General features: G+C 45.5%; 3 protein-coding genes across 5 annotated transcripts in view; 1 reads left to right on the top strand and 2 right to left on the bottom strand.

Annotated features, from left to right (window-relative positions):
* Positions 1-292: 292 nt before the first annotated feature.
* LOC143986667 (uncharacterized) lies at positions 293-4,888 on the bottom strand. The gene is made up of 3 exons (XM_077485073.1): positions 4,488-4,888; positions 3,445-4,152; positions 293-334 (listed from the first exon to the last, which is right to left on the bottom strand). The coding sequence occupies exons 1-3, from the start codon at positions 4,647-4,649 to the stop codon at positions 293-295; spliced, it is 912 nt and encodes a 303-aa protein (XP_077341199.1). The 5' UTR covers positions 4,650-4,888.
* On the bottom strand, positions 4,682-7,807 carry LOC143986666 (protein kinase C theta type-like). The gene is made up of 4 exons (XM_077485072.1): positions 6,833-7,807; positions 5,969-6,060; positions 5,574-5,775; positions 4,682-4,894 (listed from the first exon to the last, which is right to left on the bottom strand). Exons 1-4 carry the CDS (start codon positions 7,805-7,807, stop codon positions 4,682-4,684), a joined length of 1,482 nt encoding a protein of 493 aa, XP_077341198.1.
* Positions 7,808-14,102: 6,295 nt separating this feature from the next.
* LOC143987089 (DNA mismatch repair protein Msh6-like) overlaps positions 14,103-20,031 on the top strand; it is a 41,694-nt gene continuing 35,765 nt past the window's right edge. The window contains exons 1-2 of one of the 3 annotated variants that reach the window (XM_077485615.1): positions 14,103-14,559; positions 18,801-19,000. In XM_077485615.1, coding sequence (XP_077341741.1) covers positions 14,363-14,559; positions 18,801-19,000 — 397 coding nt within the window. In that variant the 5' untranslated portion in view covers positions 14,103-14,362. The remainder of the gene's footprint in view (positions 14,560-18,800; positions 19,001-20,031) is intronic. The other 2 variants (XM_077485617.1, XM_077485616.1) reach the window with 2 other exon arrangements.

Raw genomic sequence — 20,031 nt, 5'->3', positions numbered from 1 at the left:
TAGGGAGGGTTAGTGTTCGGGTTACAGGGAGGGTTATTACTGGGGTTACAGTGAAGGATGTTCTTGGGGATATAGGAAGGTATAGTATTGGGGTTAATGGGAGAGTTATTCTTGGGGATATAGGGAGGGATAGTATTGGGGATATAGGGAGGGATAGTATTGGAGTTACAGGGGCGGTTATTCTTGGGGATATAGGGAGGGATGGTATTGTGGTTACAGGGAGGGTCAGAGAGAGCTATTGAGCTATATAGTAAACAGCAGGCTTTTTTTCAGCCAAGTTGCTTAGGATAGCCTAGAAAATACTTGAAAAGGAGCTGAGTGCTCCACCTCCTGGCTGTAAATGAGAATACAAAATAATCCTATCATTTTACAAAAAATATATATTATTCAAAAGTGCTTAACAAAATCCATACACAAACGCATTACTTTTGGTTTACATTTTATTCCAATTTACACAGCAGATTTCTCCCTGGAGACACAAAGCAGTTAGCAGTTGAGGCAGCCATCTTGGCAATTGCATGCACCAGATCTGGTGGGGAACTTGAGTTAGGCGATATGAGTTCCACCTCTTGTTCTGACTCCTGCACAGGTTTGCTTTGGTCAAACATTTCTTCTGGTGTGCTTGGCATATTCACTTCACAGCTTTCAGGGATCAGTGTTTCTGGTGATGGGCTCTCATAGTTACATAGTTAGTAAGGTTGAATAAAGACACCAGTCCATCCTGAGTGAGTACACACTCACATCAGTCCCTACCATCAAGGATTTCAAGGATATCACCAATTTCTTGGACAGAAGCCAATTAACCTACCAGCATGTCTTTGGAGTGTGGGAGGAAACCGGAGTACCCGGAGGAAACCCACGCAGGCACAGGGAGAACATGCAAACTCTGAGCAGGTAGTGTCATGGTTGGGATTTGAACCAGTGACGCTTTTTACTGCTAGGCGAAAGTGCTACTCACTACACCACTGTGCTGCCCGAATATAAGAAAAACAAATATAATAAACGCACACCGAATATATTAAACGCACACCGAATATAAGAAAACGCACACCGAATATAAGAAAACGCACACTCCATCTCACAGCAACCAGATCCTCTGGAAGGAGCAGGACACTGTCCCCACCCAGACTGAGAATGGACCCTGCCTGCTGCTGGCCGTCATGAACACCATGCTGGCATGGAAGGTAACGTACCGAGCATCACACACAGCTTCCCATAGACAGGCACTGCAGACTGGGACATGGTACACAGGAGGGGCTGCAGACAGGAACGGGGCTAGAGATCTCTCTCTCCACCTTCCTCCCTCCCCCCTCTCTCCCCCTCCCCCCTCCCCTCTCTCCCCCTCTCTCCCCTCTCTCCCCCTCTCTCCCCTCTCTCTCTCCCACTCCCCCTCTCTCTCTCTTCCTCCCCTCTCTCTCTCTCCCGCTCCCCCTCTCTCTCTCTTCCTCCCCCCTCTCTCCCGCCTTCCCCCCTCTCTCCCTTCCCCCCTCTCTCTCTCTTCCTTCCCCCTTCTCTCTCTCCCTTCCCCCCTCTCTCTCCCTTCCCCCCCTCTCTCCCTTCCCCCTTCTCTCTCTCCCTTCCCCCTTCTCTCTCTCCCTTCCCCCTTCTCTCTCTCCTCCCTCTCTTCCCCTCCCCCTCTCTCTCTCTTCCTCTCCCCCTCCCTCCCTCTTCCTCCCCCTCTCTTCCTCCCCCTCCCTTCCCCTCCCCCTCTCTCTCTTCCTCCCTCTCTCTTCCTCCCTCTCCCTCTCTCACTCCCTCTCTTCCCCTCCCCCCTCTCTCTCTCCCCCGCTCCCTCACTCTCTTTCCCTCCCTGTCACCCTCCCTCACTGCGCTGGGATCCCCCCACTCTCCTTCCTCTGTGGATGTGGAATGATTCAATGACACCCCTTCCCATTCTCCCAAGGCAAAGGAGGAAATCCTAGAGGGCTTGTCACCTGTCCCAGATGTTGTATTGGCTGCATATGTCTGAGGAGGGTGCCCTGGAGGTGGTGCTGATCGCCTGTGGGCTAGATCCACGCATCTTTCTGCAGCCATTTTTACTTGCTTGAATTTTTTTTTATCCATTATGGGCGTGAGTGGGGCCTCGTGTCTAAATTTTGCCTAAGGCCTCACAAAGCCTAGAGCCGCCTCTGCCCCTGGCTCTATGACATTGTTATGAGCCTCTTCATGGTACATCGGCCACGGTGTAAACACATTCTCCTGGCAGTTTGCCGTTGGGAAGAAGTTCTGTGGTGGCTGCTGAATCTGGTACCCAAAGTCATTGATGTAATTCTGCTCCCCTGGCTCTATGACATTGTTATGAGCCTCTTCATGGTACATCGGCCACGGTGTAAACACATTCTCCTGGCAGTATGCTGCTGGGAAGAAGACCTGTGGTGGCTGCTGAATCTGGTAGCCAAAGTCATCAATGTAATTCTGCTCCCCTTGCTCTATGACATTGTTATGAGCCTCTTCATGGTACATCGGCCACGGTGTAAACACATTCTCCTGGCAGTATGCTGCTGGGAAGAAGTCCTGTGGTGGCTGCTGAATCTGGTAGCCAAAGTCATCGATGTAATTCTGCTCCCCTGGCTCTATGACATTGTTATGAGCCTCTTCATGGTACATCGGCCACGGTGTAAACACATTCTCCTGGCAGTATGCTGCTGGGAAGAAGTCCTGTGGTGGCTGCTGAATCTGGTAGCCAAAGTCATCGATGTAATTCTGCTCCCCTGGCTCTATGACATTGTTATGAGCCTCTTCATGGTACATCGGCCACGGTGTAAACACATTCTCCTGGCAGTATGCTTCTGGGAAGAAGTCCTGTGGTGGCTGCTGAATCTGGTAGCCAAAGTCATCGATGTAATTCTGCTCCCCTGGCTCTATGACATTGTTATGAGCCTCTTCATGGTACATCGGCCACGGTGTAAATACATTCTCCTGGCAGTATGCTGCTGGGAAGAAGTCCTGGGGTGGCTGCTGAATCTGGTAGCCAAAGCCATCAATGTAATTCTGCTCCCCTGGCTCTATGACATTGTTATGAGCCTCTTCATGATGCATCGGCCATGGTGTAAACACATTCTCTTGGCAGTATGCTGCTGGGAAGAAGTTCTGTGGTGGCTGCTGAATCTGGTAGCCAAAGTCATCGATATAATTCTGCTCCCCTGGCTCTATGACATTGTTATGAGCCTCTTCATGGTACATCGGCCACGGTGTAAACACATTCTCCTGGCAGTATGCTGCTGGGAAGAAGTCCTGGGGTGGCTGCTGAATCTGGTAGCCAAAGCCATCAATGTAATTCTGCTCCCCTGGCTCTAAGACATTGTTATGAGCCTCTTCATGGTACATCGGCCACGGTGTAAACACATTCTCCTGGCAGTATGCTGCTGGGAAGAAGTCCTGTGGTGGCTGCTGAATCTGGTAGCCAAAGTCATCGATGTAATTCTGCTCCCCTGGCTCTATGACATTGTTATGAGCCTCTTCATGGTGCATCGGCCATGGTGTCAACACATTCTCCTGGCAGTATGCCGTTGGGAAGAAGTCCTGTGGTGGCTGCTGAATCTGGTAGCCAAAGTCATCGATATAATTCTGCTCCCCTGGCTCTATGACATTGTTATGAGCCTCTTCATGGTACATCGGCAACGGTGTAAACACATTCTCCTGGCAGTATGCCGCTGGGAAGAATTCCTGTGGTGGCTGCTGAATCTGGTAGCCAAAGTCATCGATATCATTCTGCTCCCCTGGCTCTTTTAGGTTCATATGAGCCTCCTCATAATCCATTGGCCAGGGTGTGAAGAGATTCTCCTGTCTGACTGCTGGTGATGGCTGAAGAAAGACCATTTGCTCTGCCAATTGTTGAAGAGCCGCCTTATAATGGTTCTCCATTGGATTTGATACTGGTCCATGGATGTTCAGTGGTAATATTGGAGACCTGTCCATTGGTTCCTCCTTCTGACACTCACTGTCATCACTACAGTCAGCAAAATTAGGCTTCTTCTCTGGCGATAATGGTGGATGTGAAAATAAGTCCATTGGTGACATCTTCAGACTGTCGCTCATGTATGAAAAGCCTGTGAAATACTCCTGCTCATATCGTGATATTGGAGCCTCCCAGGCCAGGTAGTTGATATACTCATTCAAGGGCATGCTGTTATTTGATGGTTCCTCACAAATCTAGACAGAGAAAAAGACATTCATTACTGCTTCTAATTGATACAGAGAGTGGTAACAAAGTATGATGAACCCCACACCCAAAGTGCAGCAGATTTCACCAAGTAGGCTCCTTCCACCCTAGCTCCCTCTAGTGGTCAGATAACATACACAATAATTAACTCCAATAATGAACAGAAATCATTCAGACCCTACTGTATGATTATATAGTGATCACGAATTCATAGACAGGTCTGAAAAGTCTGTTTAAAACAAATGTCTTAGATGGTGAGGAGCCTGCTGCTGAAAATCTCCCCTCCCCGTCCAATGTCTTTGGACTCTATTATCTGTATACTTACTGGTTCGGATTTAGGTGGCATTGCTTTTTTTCGCTCTAACTCTGCCCAGTCGATGGTCTTGAAGAACGGATTGTTCCTGATGTCACTGACTAGATGGTTTCGTTCCTCTTGGTCTTTCCACAGAAGCTGTAATGAAGAATGAAATATAATGAGATGCTGCATGACCAATAACAATATCTGAGCAATAGAGGAGCTTAAGGCTCTCTGTAACTTACCTTAACTAAGAGGTTATGGAGGTCAGGGTCCATACCCTCCTCATAATCTGGCTCCATTTCAAGAATATTCGTCTTTATTTCTTCCCAGTCCTCCGTGGTGTAGAAGGGATGTTTCCCAAACGCCATCTCGTATACTATGACTCCAAGGGAGAAATAGTCAACCATACTGAAATAATACATTTTTTGCAAGACCTGTAGAAACATAAGAGAAAGAGGGATGAGCACATTGTCAGACCAGGCAGAGGACAGAGATGACAACATAGCGACATATGTGATGTATAAAGCTCATGCATGACTAAAATTGCAGTGAAACGGCATCAAACTGAAGTGGAGCTTGCGAATATTGGAGGTGGGGCTTAAACAGGATGTATAGTCAAAACCCCTTTTTTTTTTTTTTTTACGTGTCGGATAAAATAGAAAGGGATTAAACACTCTGGGGCTTTGCCTAGAGGTGCCCTTTAATTGCCCCAATTAAAGTAGGTGGATGAAGGTATACTGACCCCAATAGCTCAATTTTCACAAGCGCTCCCCATGTTAAAGAGGAGAAGGGAAACAGTGGGTGAGCAGTTACTGGAGGTTTTACCCCATTCATATGTGTGAAATGGGCCAGGCAGATGAATCCATATACACTCGGCCTCAATGTCCCCTACAAAGAAGCCCCAACACTGCTCCATGACTCAGAACTTCCCAGCTTTTGTTGGGGATATTGTTCTAGCCTGGAAACCCATTAAAAGCAACCGGGTCACCAGTGGAGACATTCTCTATTTAGTGGAAGTGGAGCACCCCTTTATCTCTTCTCCATATCCAACCATAATAATGGGTATATCTTGATAAATGTTCTAATTAAATCTGATATCGGGAGCATACTTACTTCTGGAGCCATGTAGATTGGTGTCCCTGTATGTTCGTTACTTCTCTTAGCCTGGGTGACTCCCTTCGCTGACAAGCCAAAATCCGCAACTCTGGCATGGCCAGCGTTGTCTAACAGGATATTTTCTGGCTTGAGATCTCTGTGAACGATCTCTTTGTCATGCAGGAATTGCAGGCCGCAAATAATTTCCGCTGTTAGGTTTCTGATGGAGAGAGAAATACATGGATTAGCATCAAAAATCATCACACACCAGTTAATGGTAAAGATAAAGTGAGTTCTCCCTATAGTACATAGGGGTATAGATGGATGGGATCAGCTGGAGGGGCCTGGATAGGTCACTGCCTGTTCTCAGTAGTCAGCCTCCCCCGACTCCAAAGTGACCCTGACAAACTTACCTTAAGGTGTCCAGAGGAAGTGGAGCTGAATTTCTTATCAGGTCGGAGAGATCTCCTCCGCACAGAAACTCCATAACAAAGGCCAGATGGTTCTGTGAAAATAGGAAAAACAGGTTACGTTATAGACATTGAAGTTTTCACTTTGTGAAGGAATATATGAAGACATGCACACCAGCAGAGAGTGCAGTGTGGCATCTTTACTAAATGCTTCCTGGGGAGGAACTCAGGAAACCCAGACAGAGAATAATATTAGACCGCCATTGCTGGAAGACCTTTACCACAATACTAGTTTTGTCAAGTTGTTATGGTGGCCCAATGACTTCTATATTTTGGCTTCCCATCCTGAAAGATGTATGTCGATCAGGAATCCTGATTTATCCTGCCTTGCCAGTTGTAGACGTGTTCTGACTCAGTGACTCAAAGTTTTAAGGCCAGAGATAGCCAGGCAACTAGTAATGTCTGAAGTCAGTAATGGCGGCCTCTCAGTATGTGGTTTCTTGAAGGAAAGCCTCTACTCTGTACAGTTTATGTCACTAAGCTCCAGCCTTGTAGGAAGCACTCTAGAGACTTCTTCTTTCACCTTTACTGCATTGTCCTGATCAATAGCCAGAGCCCTCAGAAGAACCTGATGTGGGACACAAGTTAAGCTTTCTTCTGCCTCCTCCAATTCAGCACTTAGTGCCTGAAGGACTAGATGACGGGTCTGAACACTGTCATCTCATGGGGCAGGGGGATGCTTTGCCATGTGTAAGTTTTGACTACCAAAAAAAGTCACCATTTGCATAACTATTGTAGGGAGTCTGGATCAATAGTGGAGCGCAATACAGGAAAGAGAAGAAGAAATTGGGAGATTAAAAGACTTACGTTTGTTTGGAAAGATCCATAAATATGGGTGATGTATGGGCACTCTCTGCCTTCTTCCAGAATCCATCTTTCTGTGAGTGCCATCCAGGGTCCACATCTCAGTAGTTTTCTCTTTGAGATGAACTTTACCGCCAGCTTTTGGTTAGTGGCTGGATGGGTGGCCAACACCACTTTCCCAAAGCTCCCTTCTCCAAGTTCCTCATGGAAGGTGAAGGTTTCAGCATATAGTTTCCTGATACTGCAGGATGGGACCAGTTCAGATGTCTTCTTGTTCATGGTGGGGATGGATGAAAGTGAACTCCACACAGACATTTTGTCTCCAAGATATGAAGGGACCAGAGGTGATGACTCACTTATTTTGCACTTTGGAGGTTGTTGTTGCTTCATAAAGTTGGCAAATGAAGCCCAAAATTTGTTTTCAACCTCACCATTAGAAGGAGTGAGTGAATTTTGCTGGTTCTCATTAACTGTATCCAGTTTAATCTCACTGGTGGATGGAACCAGTGCAATTTGCTCACCCTCAATGGTAGATGGGGAGACTGCACTTGGTTGGTCCTCCACAGTTATAGCCAGAGTTGCCTCATTGTCACTGTTGGCTGAAACCAGTGCAGTTTGCTTACCCTCAATGGTAGATGGGGAGACTGCCCTTGGTTGGTCCTCCACAGTCATAGCCAGAGTTGCCTCGTTGTCATTGGTGGATAGAACCAGTGCAGTTTGCTCACCCTCGATGGTAGATGGGGAGACTGCACTTGGTTGGTCCTCCACAGTCATAGCCAGTGTTGCCTCATTGTCACTGGTGGATGGAACCAGTGCAGTTTGCTCACCCTCGATGGTAGATGGGGAGACTGCACTTGGTTGGTCCTCCACAGTCATAGCCAGAGTTGCCTCGTTGTCATTGGTGGATGAAACCAGTGCAGTTTGCTCACCCTCAATGGTAGATGGGGAGACTGCCCTTGGTTGGTCCTCCACAGTCATAGCCAGAGTTGCCTCGTTGTCATTGGTGGATAGAACCAGTGCAGTTTGCTCACCCTCGATGGTAGATGGGGAGACTGCACTTGGTTGGTCCTCCACAGTCATAGCCAGAGTTGCCTCGTTGTCATTGGTGGATAGCACCAGTGCAGTTTGCTCACCCTCAATGGTAGATGGGGAGACTGCACTTGGTTGGTCTTCCACAGTCATAGCCGGTGTTGTTGGCTCTCTGTCACTGGTGGATGGAACCAGTGGGTTGTCCTCCCCCTCCAAGGTGGGGGTGGTGACACTGGGAGATGATGGATCATATTCTCCTGGAGAGAGAAAAAAATGTTTTAATTCTTTCTGTTTTATAAACATACAAATCTTTAGACATTAAAATATATTTTCTTATTGTGCATTTATAACTTCTATATATACATAGACACCCCTCCCCCCCGGGAGTTCATTCTCAGCTCCTGGCTTTTTTGTGCCAGAACAAGTGTACCGTAAAGTGCTTTAAAAAGCCCACATAACTTCCCTAACAGCTATTCACCCCCCAAATGTCATGATTTCTACCAAGAGATACCAATCCTAATGTGATATCTCACTGGGCTGAGATCTCGGTGCCAAAGACCACTGATCTTCTACAGGGGGAGCCCATTGTGGTTTATTATGTATGCTGCCTGTTTAGTAGTCCTTGTTTTGTAATGATGCTTCCTCTCAATTCAATGTCGTCATTCTGCTAAATCCTAAATATATATATATGAGCGCGTCACTAGCTACGTTGACTGCCACCAGATGCCATCAGGTGTCCCAAGCGGAGTCTGTCCTTACATCAGGTGCCCCATCAGAGGTACCTTCCTCACATCTGTGTCCATCAGCGGAGCCAGTGGCGAACTAAGTGGGGGGCGGGGGCGGGCCGCCCCGGGTGCCACACATTGGGGGGGGTGTCAGGCCGGCGTCCTCCCCCTCCGCAACTGAAGAGGAGACAGCGCCGTGGGTTCGCAGCCCACACAGAGAGAGCCCGAGGCACTGGCAGTGGGCGGCATTGCAGGGGGGAGGTGCGAGCAGCACCCGAGTGGAGTGACACCTGTCGGCTCAGTGATCTAGGACCCGGTGGCCGGCGCAACAATCCTCTTCTCTCTGTGGTCAAGTCGCGCCATTCTGATCAGTCTCGGCAGCGGCTGTCACTCACAGCCGAGCAGAGTGAAGCCGCCTCCCCTTCCTGCATGCACAGCACTGTGTAGACGTAAAGGAGGAGGGGGAGGCAGCTTCACTCTGCTCGGCTGTGAGTGACAGCCGCTGCCGAGACTGATCAGAACGGTGCGACGCGAGTCACGCGACCACAGAGAGAAGGGGATTTTTTACGCCGGGTCCCGGATCACTGAGCCATCAGGTGTCACTCCACTTGGGTGCTGCTCGCACTTCCCCCCTGCAATGTCACTGACTTGGGCTCTTCATGTGTGTTCAGGTACATTATGGGTCTGTGGGGGGGGCTGTATTGTTAGGGGGTTCTTTACTGTAGGGGGGTCTGAGCGCTGTAGGGGGGTCTGAGCGCTGTAGGGGGGTCTGTGCACTGTAGGGGGGTCTGTGCACTGTAGGGGGGTCTGTGCACTGTGGGGGGGTCTGCACTGTAGGGGGGCTCTGCACTGTAGGGGGGGTCCTGCACAGTAGGAGGGGTCCTGCACAGTAGGGGGGTCTGCACTATAGGGGGAGGGGTCTGTACAGTAGGGGAAGATTTGGCACTGTAGGGGGGTTCTTTACTGTAGGGGGTATGCACTGTGGGGGGGTTCTGCACTGTAGGGGAGTCTTGCACTGTAGGGGGGTCTGCACTGTAGGGGGAGTCCTGCACTGTAGGGGGGAGTCCTGCACTGTAGGAGGGGTCCTGTACTGTAGGGGGGTCCTGCACTGTAGGGGGGTCTGTACTATAGGGGGTCTGCACTATAGGGGGAGAGGTCTGTACAGTAGGGGAAGATTTGGCACTGTAGGGGGGTATGCAGTGTAGGGGGGTATGCACTGTAGGGGGGAGGGGTCTGTACTGTAGGGGAGGATTCTGCACTGTAGGGGAGTCTGTACTGTAGTGGAGGGGCCTGCACTGTAAGGGGGTCTGTACTGTAGGGGAGTTCTTACTGTAGGGGGGAGAGGTCTGTACTGTAGGGGGGTCTGCGCTGTAGGGTGGAGGGGTCTGTACTGTAGGAGGGTCTGCACTGTAGGGGAGGATTCTGTACTGTAGGGGGGTCTGTACTGTAGGGGATTCTACACTGTAGATGGGGGGGCCTGTATGGTAGGGAGGGAGGTCTGCACTGTAGGGGGTCTGTGTAACATGCAGGGTGTCCAGAGCTGTGAGGGGCTGTGTAATGTAAAGGGGTGCAGAGGTGCAGGGTGCTGTGTAATGTAAAGTGGTCCAGGGGTGCAGGGAGCTGTGTATTGTAAAGGGGACCAGAGGTACAAGGGCTGTGTAATGTAAAGGGGTCAGGAGGTTCGGGGCACTGTGTTATGTAAAGGGGTCCAGAGGTACAAGGGGTGTGTAATGTAAAGGGGTCCAGAGGTGCAGGATGCTGTGTAATGTAAAGAGGTGCTTAGGTGCAAGGTCCTGTGTAATGTAAAGGGGTCCAGAGGTGCAGGGTGCTGTGTAATGTAAAGGGGTCCAGAGGTGCAGGGTGCTGTGTAATGTAAAGGGGTCCAGAAGTGCAGGGTGCTGTGTAATGTAAAGCGGTCCAGAGGTGCAGGGTGCTGCGTAATGTAAAGGGGTCCAGAGGTTCAGGGTGCTGCGTAATGTAAAGGGGTCCAGAGGTTCAGGGTGCTGTGTAATGTAAAGAGGTCCATAGGTGCAAGGTCCTGTGTAATGTAAAGGGGTCCAGAGGTGCAGGGTGATGTGTAATGTAAAGGGGTCCAGAGGTGCAGTTGTGGAGAGGGGGGGTACACAGTAGTGACAAAAAGATATTGAAGGATGCAGAGGTATGCAGGGGGCACAGTGGGGTATTTTTAAATTTTAAGGTGGGGGGTGCCAGATATAGGATCCGCCCCGGGTGCCAAATGCTCTAGGTACGCCTCTGAGCGGAGCCCCTCCTTACATCTGGTGCCCCTCTGACATCCAGACTGAGCGGCCCCCACATCCACAGACTGGCCCCGGCATCCACAGACTGGCCCCCACATACTCACTGCACGGACTTCCCCGACAGGACATTACATCTCCTGGCCTTCAAGCGGCAGCGGTCGTTGCCACGCTGACTTTGAACTGTGGCGCCCACTGCTCTTCACACACACTGCAGCGGGGGTGGGCGGTGCCACAGGTTCTCTATTGAAGACCAGCTTCTGGTCTTCTTAAAAATGGTGGCCCGCGGAGACATTGTCTCCGCTGGATGCGGACCTCTAGCGGCCGGCGACAAAAAAACTGGAAATTCAATTTCCCAGCACAAACCGAATCCCCCATCCGGACTATCCCGCGTTGCCACCATTCATCAATTTTCTCTTCCGTCCATGCCCAGAGAGATTAGCTTGAGTGCCATGGGTTGCAAACTTCTTGATAATGTTGAGCACTCCTCGACTCGAGCTTCTCTCCTTTTTATCTGCTTTCAGGTGTTATTTTTTTATATTGCCCACACCTGTTACTTGCCCCAGGTGAGTTTTAGGCTGGGTTCACACTGCTGCGGTGCTGAGAATCGGATGTGATTCGCACCGCACTGCAGTGCAAATCACATCCGATCTCTGTGCGATGCGAGTTCAGCCATACAGATAGTATGGCTGAATTTGCATCGCACCCGGCCCAAACTCGCACAGGACCCTTTTTTTGGTCCGCAGCAGAATCGGATTGCATGGGTGTTCACACCATGCGATCCGATTCCTGTCCAAGTTTGCAGATCGCACTGCGATATGCGAACTGATCTGGGGGTGTCATTAACATTTCACTGACACTCCCAGCAGTTCGCATAGGGCAGTGTGAACTGCCGCCGGGAGGTATGCGATGCGGGAACCCGCCACGGATTAGCGGCGTTCCCGCATCGCTGCAATGTGAACCCAGCCTAAAGGAGCATCACATGCTTGAAACAATCTTATTTATCCACAATTTTGAAAGGGTGCCAAGAATTGTGACCAGCCCATTTTTGGAGTTTTGTGTGACATTATGTCCAATTTGCCTCTTTTCCTTTTTTTGTTTTGTTCCAATATACACAAAGGGAATAAACATGTGTATAGCAAAACATGTGTTACTGCAAAACTTTTCTGTGAGAAATACTTGATTTTCTGGAAACATTTCTGGGGTGCCAACAATTTCAGCCACAACTGTATATCCCATAGTTTGTAGACGCTATAACGTTTGGGTAAACCAATCAATGTACGCTTACTGGGATTTTTACCAAAAATATGTAGCAGAATATATATTGGCCTAAATTGATGAACAAATTAGATGTTTTACATTTTTTTATTGGATGTTTTATAGCAGAAAGTAAAAATATTGTTGTTTTTTTTTTTTTTTTTAAATATTCAGTTTTTTTTGTTTATAACGCAAAAATGAAAAGCCGCAGAGGTGATCAAATACCACCAAAGGAAATATGTATTTGTGGAGGGAAATGACACATTTTATTTGGGTACAGCGTCGACTGCGCACTTGTATTAAAATAACGGTGTTGTAATGCAAAAAATGGCCTGGTCATGGAGGGGGTAAATCTTCTGAGGGGCAAGTGGTTGATGGCAGGGAGTTTCTCTGCGTGTCAGAAAAGTATACAGATAGGTGTGTGAGGAACTTAGCAATTTATCAACATGCTGCTTGTGGTAAACTTTAATTAAGCCAATCGCCATATAGAGAGTTATGTTCCAAGGACTGCTGAACTATCTAGGGTGGACCTATCACATCTCTGACTAACTTTCTACCGGTAAAGGCCGTTGTTGTGCCGAGAATGGCTTCCCCGCCGAGATCGGCTCCCCCTCTCATTTTTTTTTTTTTTTTGCCCCTCCTATTATTTTATTTATTATTACACATTTTATCTAATTTATTATTACCCCCTTTTTTGGGGGGGGGGGACCCGCAAACAAAACTAAAACATTTTAAAAAATAGATCAATTCCAGCCTCACTGTGCCATCAATTGCCGCCACTGTGCCATCAAACGAAGGCACAGTGCACATCTGTTTCTCTGACTGCTCTACTCTTTGTATAAAGCATCCTCACTCTTCTTTCTTACCCCAGGCCCTTTCTGTCCAGGGGAAGCGGAATTAGATGCAAATGTGCATATATATATATACACACACACACACACACACATTATTATATCATGTGTGGATGAACTAATACATTATATCATGTGTGGATGAACTAATACATTATATCATGTGTGGATGGACTAATATACACACACATATATATATATACATATATACATATATATATATATATATATATATATATATTATATTATGTGTGTATGCGTGAGGACGAGCACGGGGTATTATGTGTGGATGGACTAATACACACACATATATAATATATATATATATATATATATATATATATATATATATATATATATATATATATATATATATATTTATATTATATTATTACATACGCGGGGACTAATGCATATATATATATATATATATATATATATATATATATACACATATATACATAAATATATGTATATATATATATATATATATATATATATATATATATATATATATATATATATATATATTATATTATGTGTGTATGCGTGAGGACGAGCACGGGGTATTATGTGTGGATGGACTAATACACACACATATATAAAATATATATATATATATATATGCATATATATATATATATATATATATATATATATATATATATATATATATATATATATATATATATTTATATTATATTATTACATTATATGTGTATGCGCGGGGACCTATATATATATATATTTTATATATAGATATATACACATATATATACATATATATATATATATATATATATATATACATAAATATATATATATATATATATATATATATAAATATATATATATATATATATATACACACACATATATATATATATATATATATATATATATACATATACACATAAATATATATATAAATATATATATATATATATATACATACATAAATATATGTGTATATATATATATATATATATATATATATATATATATATATATAAATTACATTATGTGTGTATGCGCGGGGACGAGCAGGGGGGCGGGGAAGGTAAAAGTGTAATTTGCATTCGGGATAGAGGAGGAGGATCCGTAGTGCAGAGGGATGGATAGGCGGAGTTCCGATCTGCGCCGAGAGACAGGGGGAGCTGATCTCGGCGGGGAAGCCATTCTCGGCACAACACCGTAAAGCCGTCCCCAATTTCCAACAATAACAAATCCGCTCCGCCACCATAGCAACCACCCTGACCCGCCCCGTGCTCCCCCAGCATGCCGCGCTCCGCCCCCCTTCCATCCTGTGATTGGCTGATCACACTAGTCACGCATCCGTCGGTGACGTTCCTCCCTCGTATCGGAGTTTTCCCGCCATCTGTGTGAGGCAGCCCGGAGCTGAGGGGAGCCGTTGCCATGGCCAAGCAGAGCACTCGGTTCAGCTTCTTCGCCAAGTCCCCTACTCTGTCCAGGAGCCGGACCAAGAGCGGCCCGTCCTCCTCACCCACCGAGGCCGACCTACCCTCCCTGGGGGGGAAGAAGAACAACTCCCCTCCGAAGGAGTCAGCGGGGCCCCGAAACATGGAGGGAAGACCCCCGGGCCAGCACCCCAGGTACCGGGCGGGGGGTGTGTATGTATGTAGCGGAAATATGAGAGGGACCTGTAGTACCATTCACCGCCAGGTGAGGGGGGGTGTGGATCAGAAATGAGGGACCTGCACTGTAATACCATCGCATGGGAAAAAAAATATATATATATAATATGCACTTTGCTTTTACAATTCAAAATTGTGATGGGTCTGTTGTGTGTTCTCCATATTGGGCAGACAATGAGATGTGGTCATTCCTCCCACACCGAATCCATACTCCTGCTGGCCAACTGCCATCTGAAGGAGTGAGCTGAGATTATATTTGAATAATAAAAATATATCCAGTATAGAATTCCCTCCAGTTTCCTACATTATAATTGAATGAAATCCTACATACCTTCTCTGTGTCTCTGTCGGGGTTTTAGGTGAATACAGGGGCAGATGGTGTTAAGAACTGCCCTAAACCCCCGCCTGATACCCTTACGCACTCCTCTACGAGGGGCTTTGGGCTGTGCGGGGGGCTGGTTTTCTGCTGGTAAGTCTGCAACCATGTTTGATTGCATATTCGGGTCTCCTAAGTTGATAAACAAAAGATCCCCTGACTTAATCGCACTTCTATCACTATGAAAACGCGCCAGTTATAAAATAATCAGCAACGTGTCTCAGAGCAACAAAGCTCACGTCCTTTCCCAAGAAGAGAAATTCTGCAAGTGAGCCCAGCTCCTGCCAGAGCTCCTTTTTATATCGGGGACTGGCCCGCTATGACATCATCAGGTGGGTTGACCAATGGGCATGTCGCAAGACCACTTTCTTTTTTTTTCTTCTAACTGACAATCTAAAAATAGATATGGCCATGTCACATGACTTTTTTTAACTGACAAAACTGTTAACCCTTCGCTGCAAGAGACAGTTTTGACATGTCTCGCACACTTGCTACAATAAACATGTTTTTTAGCTAGAAAAATTACTTATAATAGCCAAATATGATATATTTTCTGAAAGCATGAACCTCAGAGGTTGCCATATTTTACATCTGTATATATGGTTAATGGTGTTGCGCTCCACTAATAGTACAGATAAATAAAATAGATAAATATGGGAATATTGAGAACTTTTCTTCTTTTATATAGAAATAGACACTTTCACTATTACTCCGTTGCACCTTATTGGACATTGAACTATTCATTGTTGGGTTATTTTCAGATTTTTTACACTATGTGCACTATGGATTGAAAAAAAAAAAATATATATATATATACATTTTTTTTTTTTTTTTTTCAATCCATAGTGTATATAGTGTAAAAAAATCTGAAAATAACCAAACAATGAATAGTTCAATGTCCAATAAGGTACAAGGAGTAATTAATAGTAAAAGTGTCTATTTCTCTATAAAAGAAGAAAAGTTCTCAATCCATATCACTACTATTCATTGTTTGGTTATTTCAAATTTTTTTTTTTTTTTTTTTTACCACTATATTTTTTGAGTTTTTACACTATATGCACTATGGATTGAATTATATTCTATATCATATATATATTGATTATATGTTTAAACTTTTGGCACTGAATGCACTTTATTGCTTATTGTCACCAGATGCACTTTTGTGGAAGAAGTATTTTATGATAGTTTGCATGCGTTTAGATTCAAAATTCGTTTTTGAAGGAGCATCTACTTATTTTTGAATGAGATAACAGTAATTATTTGCACATTGTATATTGACAGTTATACCCATATTTATCTGTACTATTAGTGGAGCGCAACACCATATATACAGTTTATCGATTTGGGGGAGGGTTTGAACCCCTGTCGGTGTTCAGCTGCAGCCAGGGGAGAAGAACTCCCCTCCGAAGGAGTCAGCGGGGGCCCCCGAAACACGGAGGGAAGAAATATGAGGGACCTGTAGTACCATTCACCGCCAGGTGAGGGGGTGTGGAGCAGAAATGAGTGATTTGTACTGTAATACCATCTACTGCCAGGCGAGGGGTTGTGGAGCAACAATGAGAAAGGGAGGGGGACCTGTAATACTATTCATTGCCATGTGAGGGGGGTGTGGAGAAGAAATATTGGAGAGGATCTGTAGTATCATTCATTGCCACATGAGGGAGGTGTGGGGAAGGAGGGATCTGTAGTACCATCTACTGCCACGTGAGGGGGGTGTGAAGCAGAAATAAGGGAGAGGAAGGGATCTCCAGTACCGTTTACTGCCATGTGGGGGGGCTGTGGCACTGAAAGCGGTTGTATAATCCTTTTTACAACTTTTACCTACAGGAAAGCCTATAATAAGGCTTACCTGTAGGTAAAAATAAATCTCCTAAACAGAACAGGTTTAGGAGATATTCCCCTCACAATGCGCACGGGGGATTCTCGGCTGAAAGTCCGACAGACTATTCACCGACATGTGGGGGGGATGTGGAGCAACAATATGAGAAAGGGAGGTAGATCTGTAATACCTTCCACAGCCATGTGAGGGGGATGGAAAGCATGCATATGGGCAAAGGGGGATCTGTAGTACTATTTTACTGAATGAAATTGATTCATTCAGATTTGTTGTGATTGGCCTCTACCATGTGATCACTGACCAATCGCAGCTAACAGCACAGTTGTATACAATGGATGGCATGAAAGAAAGTCATCCATTGTTTACAATTGACGTGATCTGCTGTGATTGGTCACATCGATCACATGACACTGGCAGCGGGCCGGTGCACTGATCAGTTGACGGCTGTCCGCTGACAGACTACATGGATGCAATGCCCTGTGCAAAAGTTATAGCGTTTACAAAATAGGGGATAGTTTTATGGCATTTTTATCAAATCTTTTTAAATACATTTTTGGGGGGATATTTATTATAGCAAAGTGTGAATTTTTTTTATTTTTTCAAAATTGTCGCTCTTTTGTTTATAGAGCAAAAGATAAAAACCGCGTGGATGATCAAATACCACCAAAAGAAAGCTATTTGTTGGGGGGGGGGGGGGGGGGGGAAGACATCCATTTTTGTTTGGGAACCATGTCGCATGAGCGTGCAATTGTCCGTTAAAGTGACACAGTGCCGAATCTCAAAAAGTGCTCTGGTCTTTGGTCAGCAAAATGGTCCGGGGCTTAAGTGGTTAATGCAACTAGTTTAAAGTGGTTGTAAACCTCAGACATGAAATATGAACAAAACATATCCCTCTATAGTGTGTACTTGTCTCAGTTAAGAGCACTAAGTGTCACTTTTTTGTCTGCTGCTTCTTTTAGCATGAATCGCTTCTGACAAGATTTCCTGACACCAAGAGAAAAATGGTGATACAGGAGGGAGCTCCAGCTGACTGACAACCTCAGCTCTGTTGCTGTGTGAAGGGGGGGGGGGGTGTACCTTCCCTCCAATCAGCTTTCAGGAGCTCTCCTCACTGAGCTCTGCAGAATGTTACTTCAGCTCTGCCCCCACCCCCCCCCCCCTTTTTTTTTTTTTTTTTTTTTAATATAGACAAGCTTAGTAAATTCAGGACTTTGCCTGAAGAGGAGACCGCAGATACACAGGTACAACTTTTATATAGGAGATTTGTTTAAAGAGGAAGTAAACCCTTCCAAACAACTTGGACCTATAGGTAAGCCTAGATTAAGGCTTACCTGTAGGTCCAAGCAATATCTCCTAAACCTATATGGTTTAGGAGATATTTGCCCGAAAATGGGCACCGCTGTCTACGGCGCATGCGCCGTAGACAGCGGCGCGCAGGCGCACTAAATGCGGCAAATCCAAGAATGGATTTGCCTAAATTGTCGACTCCCGTGCGCATGCGCGGGAGTGACGTCATCGCGGCTTCGCCGTATGGCAGCGGCGGAGCTGCGAGACGCGACTCCCGTGCGCATGCGCGGGAGTGACGTCATCGCGGTTGCGCCGCTGTGATTCGTCGGAGCTGCGAGACGCCACAAGCAACATGGATGCGGCGGACTACAGGGGACAGCGGCGACTTCGCTGGCTCCTGTGTCAGGTAAGTGACACATAATGAGCTACTATGCGATGCATAGTAGTCCATTATGCTTTACCTTTGCAGGGAAAAAAAGAGGAAGTAAACCCATCAGGGTTTACTTCCTCTTTAATCTGTGTATATTGCATAAGGATTGTCCCTTCACTGGGTATATGTAAGGGTTTACAACCACCTTAGTGATTAGCTAACTGTATTTAGCTTATGTTCTCTCTCTTCTATGCTTGGAGTTCTGCTATAAAACGTTGGACACTTCCTGGGATATTATTAATATAAGAAATTTATTTTTCTGTCTGCAGTGTTTGCGATTTCTCACCTGGTGACCTTGTTTGGGCCAAGATACCAGGTCACCCCTGGTGGCCGTCATTAGTTTACAACCACCCCAACGAAGACACACATTTCAGAGGAAAGGGCAAGTCTCTTTATGTTCACGTGCAGTTCTTTGATGACCCACCAACTAGAGGATGGATAGGCATAAAATATGTGAAGAATTATTCAGGTAAGTAAGCGCTTTAAATGTTGAAGTTTTATTTATAAACATTTTTTTTTATGTGTAAACCAGTTATGCTGGACTTGGTCAATGAGCAGACCGGAGGACAGTGGTGTGAGAAGAGCATGTTAATCCCTATCCAGCGTTTCAGTGTCACTTTGAAAAGTTCTGAGCGCACAGGGGGTGGGGAGGATCCACAATCATATGACCAATGTGACTGGCTTGCATAGTGGTCACTTGATGGGGAGCTGGTCCTGCCAGCTACTGATTGTTGGGATCTAGATGTGTCATTGACAGGGTGGATAAAATATAGATTAAAGAACGTTACGGCTATGAGGGTACCTCATCCAGCTTTGCATAGAGGGCCAACATGATGGATTATTGCGGTACCAGAGAGGGATTTTATACACAAGTTAATAAAGAATACATTTATTGTAACAAAATTTACACATAGAAAACACACAATAAAAACATCCGACTCATTGTAAGGTTCAATACAATAGTTACTGAAAATATCAGAGATGGTCGACGAGTTTCACTTAACCGATTCTGAAGAAGTTATTAACCACTTAAGGACCAGGCCTCTTTTTCAGATTTGGCATTTACATGTTTAAAACTTTTTTTTTTTTGCTAGAAAATTACTTAGAGCCCCCAAACATAATATAAACACACACACACACACACACACACACACAACGCCCTAGAGAATAAAATGGTGGTCATTGCAACAGCTTTTTTTTTACACCGTATTTTCTCAGCGGTCTTAAGAGCGTACTTTTTTGAGAAAAAATTCACCTTTTTGAATTAAAAAAGACACCAGTAAAATTAGCCCAAGGTTTTTTTTTTTTTTTTTTTTGAGAAAGATAATGTTAAGCCGAGTAAATTGATACCAGACATGTCATGCTTCAAAATTGCGCCGCTCATGGAATGGCGTCAAACTTTTACCCTCAAAAATCTCCATAAGCGATATTTAAAACATTTTACAGGTTGCAGAATTATTGATCTCGCTCTACCGATCGGGGTAATACCTCATATGTGTG

Source organism: Lithobates pipiens, unplaced genomic scaffold (genome assembly GCF_037356315.1).
Source record: "Lithobates pipiens isolate NorthernLeopardFrog02 unplaced genomic scaffold, aLitPip1_a1.2 Scaffold_18, whole genome shotgun sequence".
Taxonomy (NCBI): Eukaryota; Metazoa; Chordata; class Amphibia; order Anura; family Ranidae; genus Lithobates; species Lithobates pipiens.
This window is presented reverse-complemented; position numbering and strand designations above follow the sequence as displayed.

Bases quoted from the DNA above. Each gene is read 5' to 3' on its own strand.
- LOC143986667 (XM_077485073.1), bottom strand. From the start codon at position 4,649: ATGCAGCATCTCATTATATTTCATTCTTCATTACAGCTTCTGTGGAAA. The intron at 4,153-4,487 runs GTAAGTATACAG...TTCTCTGTCTAG, and splicing joins TGCCACCTAAATCCGAACCA to ATTTGTGAGGAACCATCAAA. The intron at 335-3,444 runs GTCATAGAGCCA...TCTCATTTACAG, and splicing joins ATGAAGAGGCTCATAACAAT to CCAGGAGGTGGAGCACTCAG.
- LOC143986666 (XM_077485072.1), bottom strand. From the start codon at position 7,807: ATGACTGTGGAGGACCAACCAAGGGCAGTCTCCCCATCTACCATTGAG. The intron at 6,061-6,832 runs GTAAGTCTTTTA...CTATTTTCACAG, and splicing joins ATGGATCTTTCCAAACAAAC to AACCATCTGGCCTTTGTTAT. The intron at 4,895-5,573 runs GTAAGTATGCTC...ATGTTTCTACAG, and splicing joins CAATCTACATGGCTCCAGAA to GTCTTGCAAAAAATGTATTA.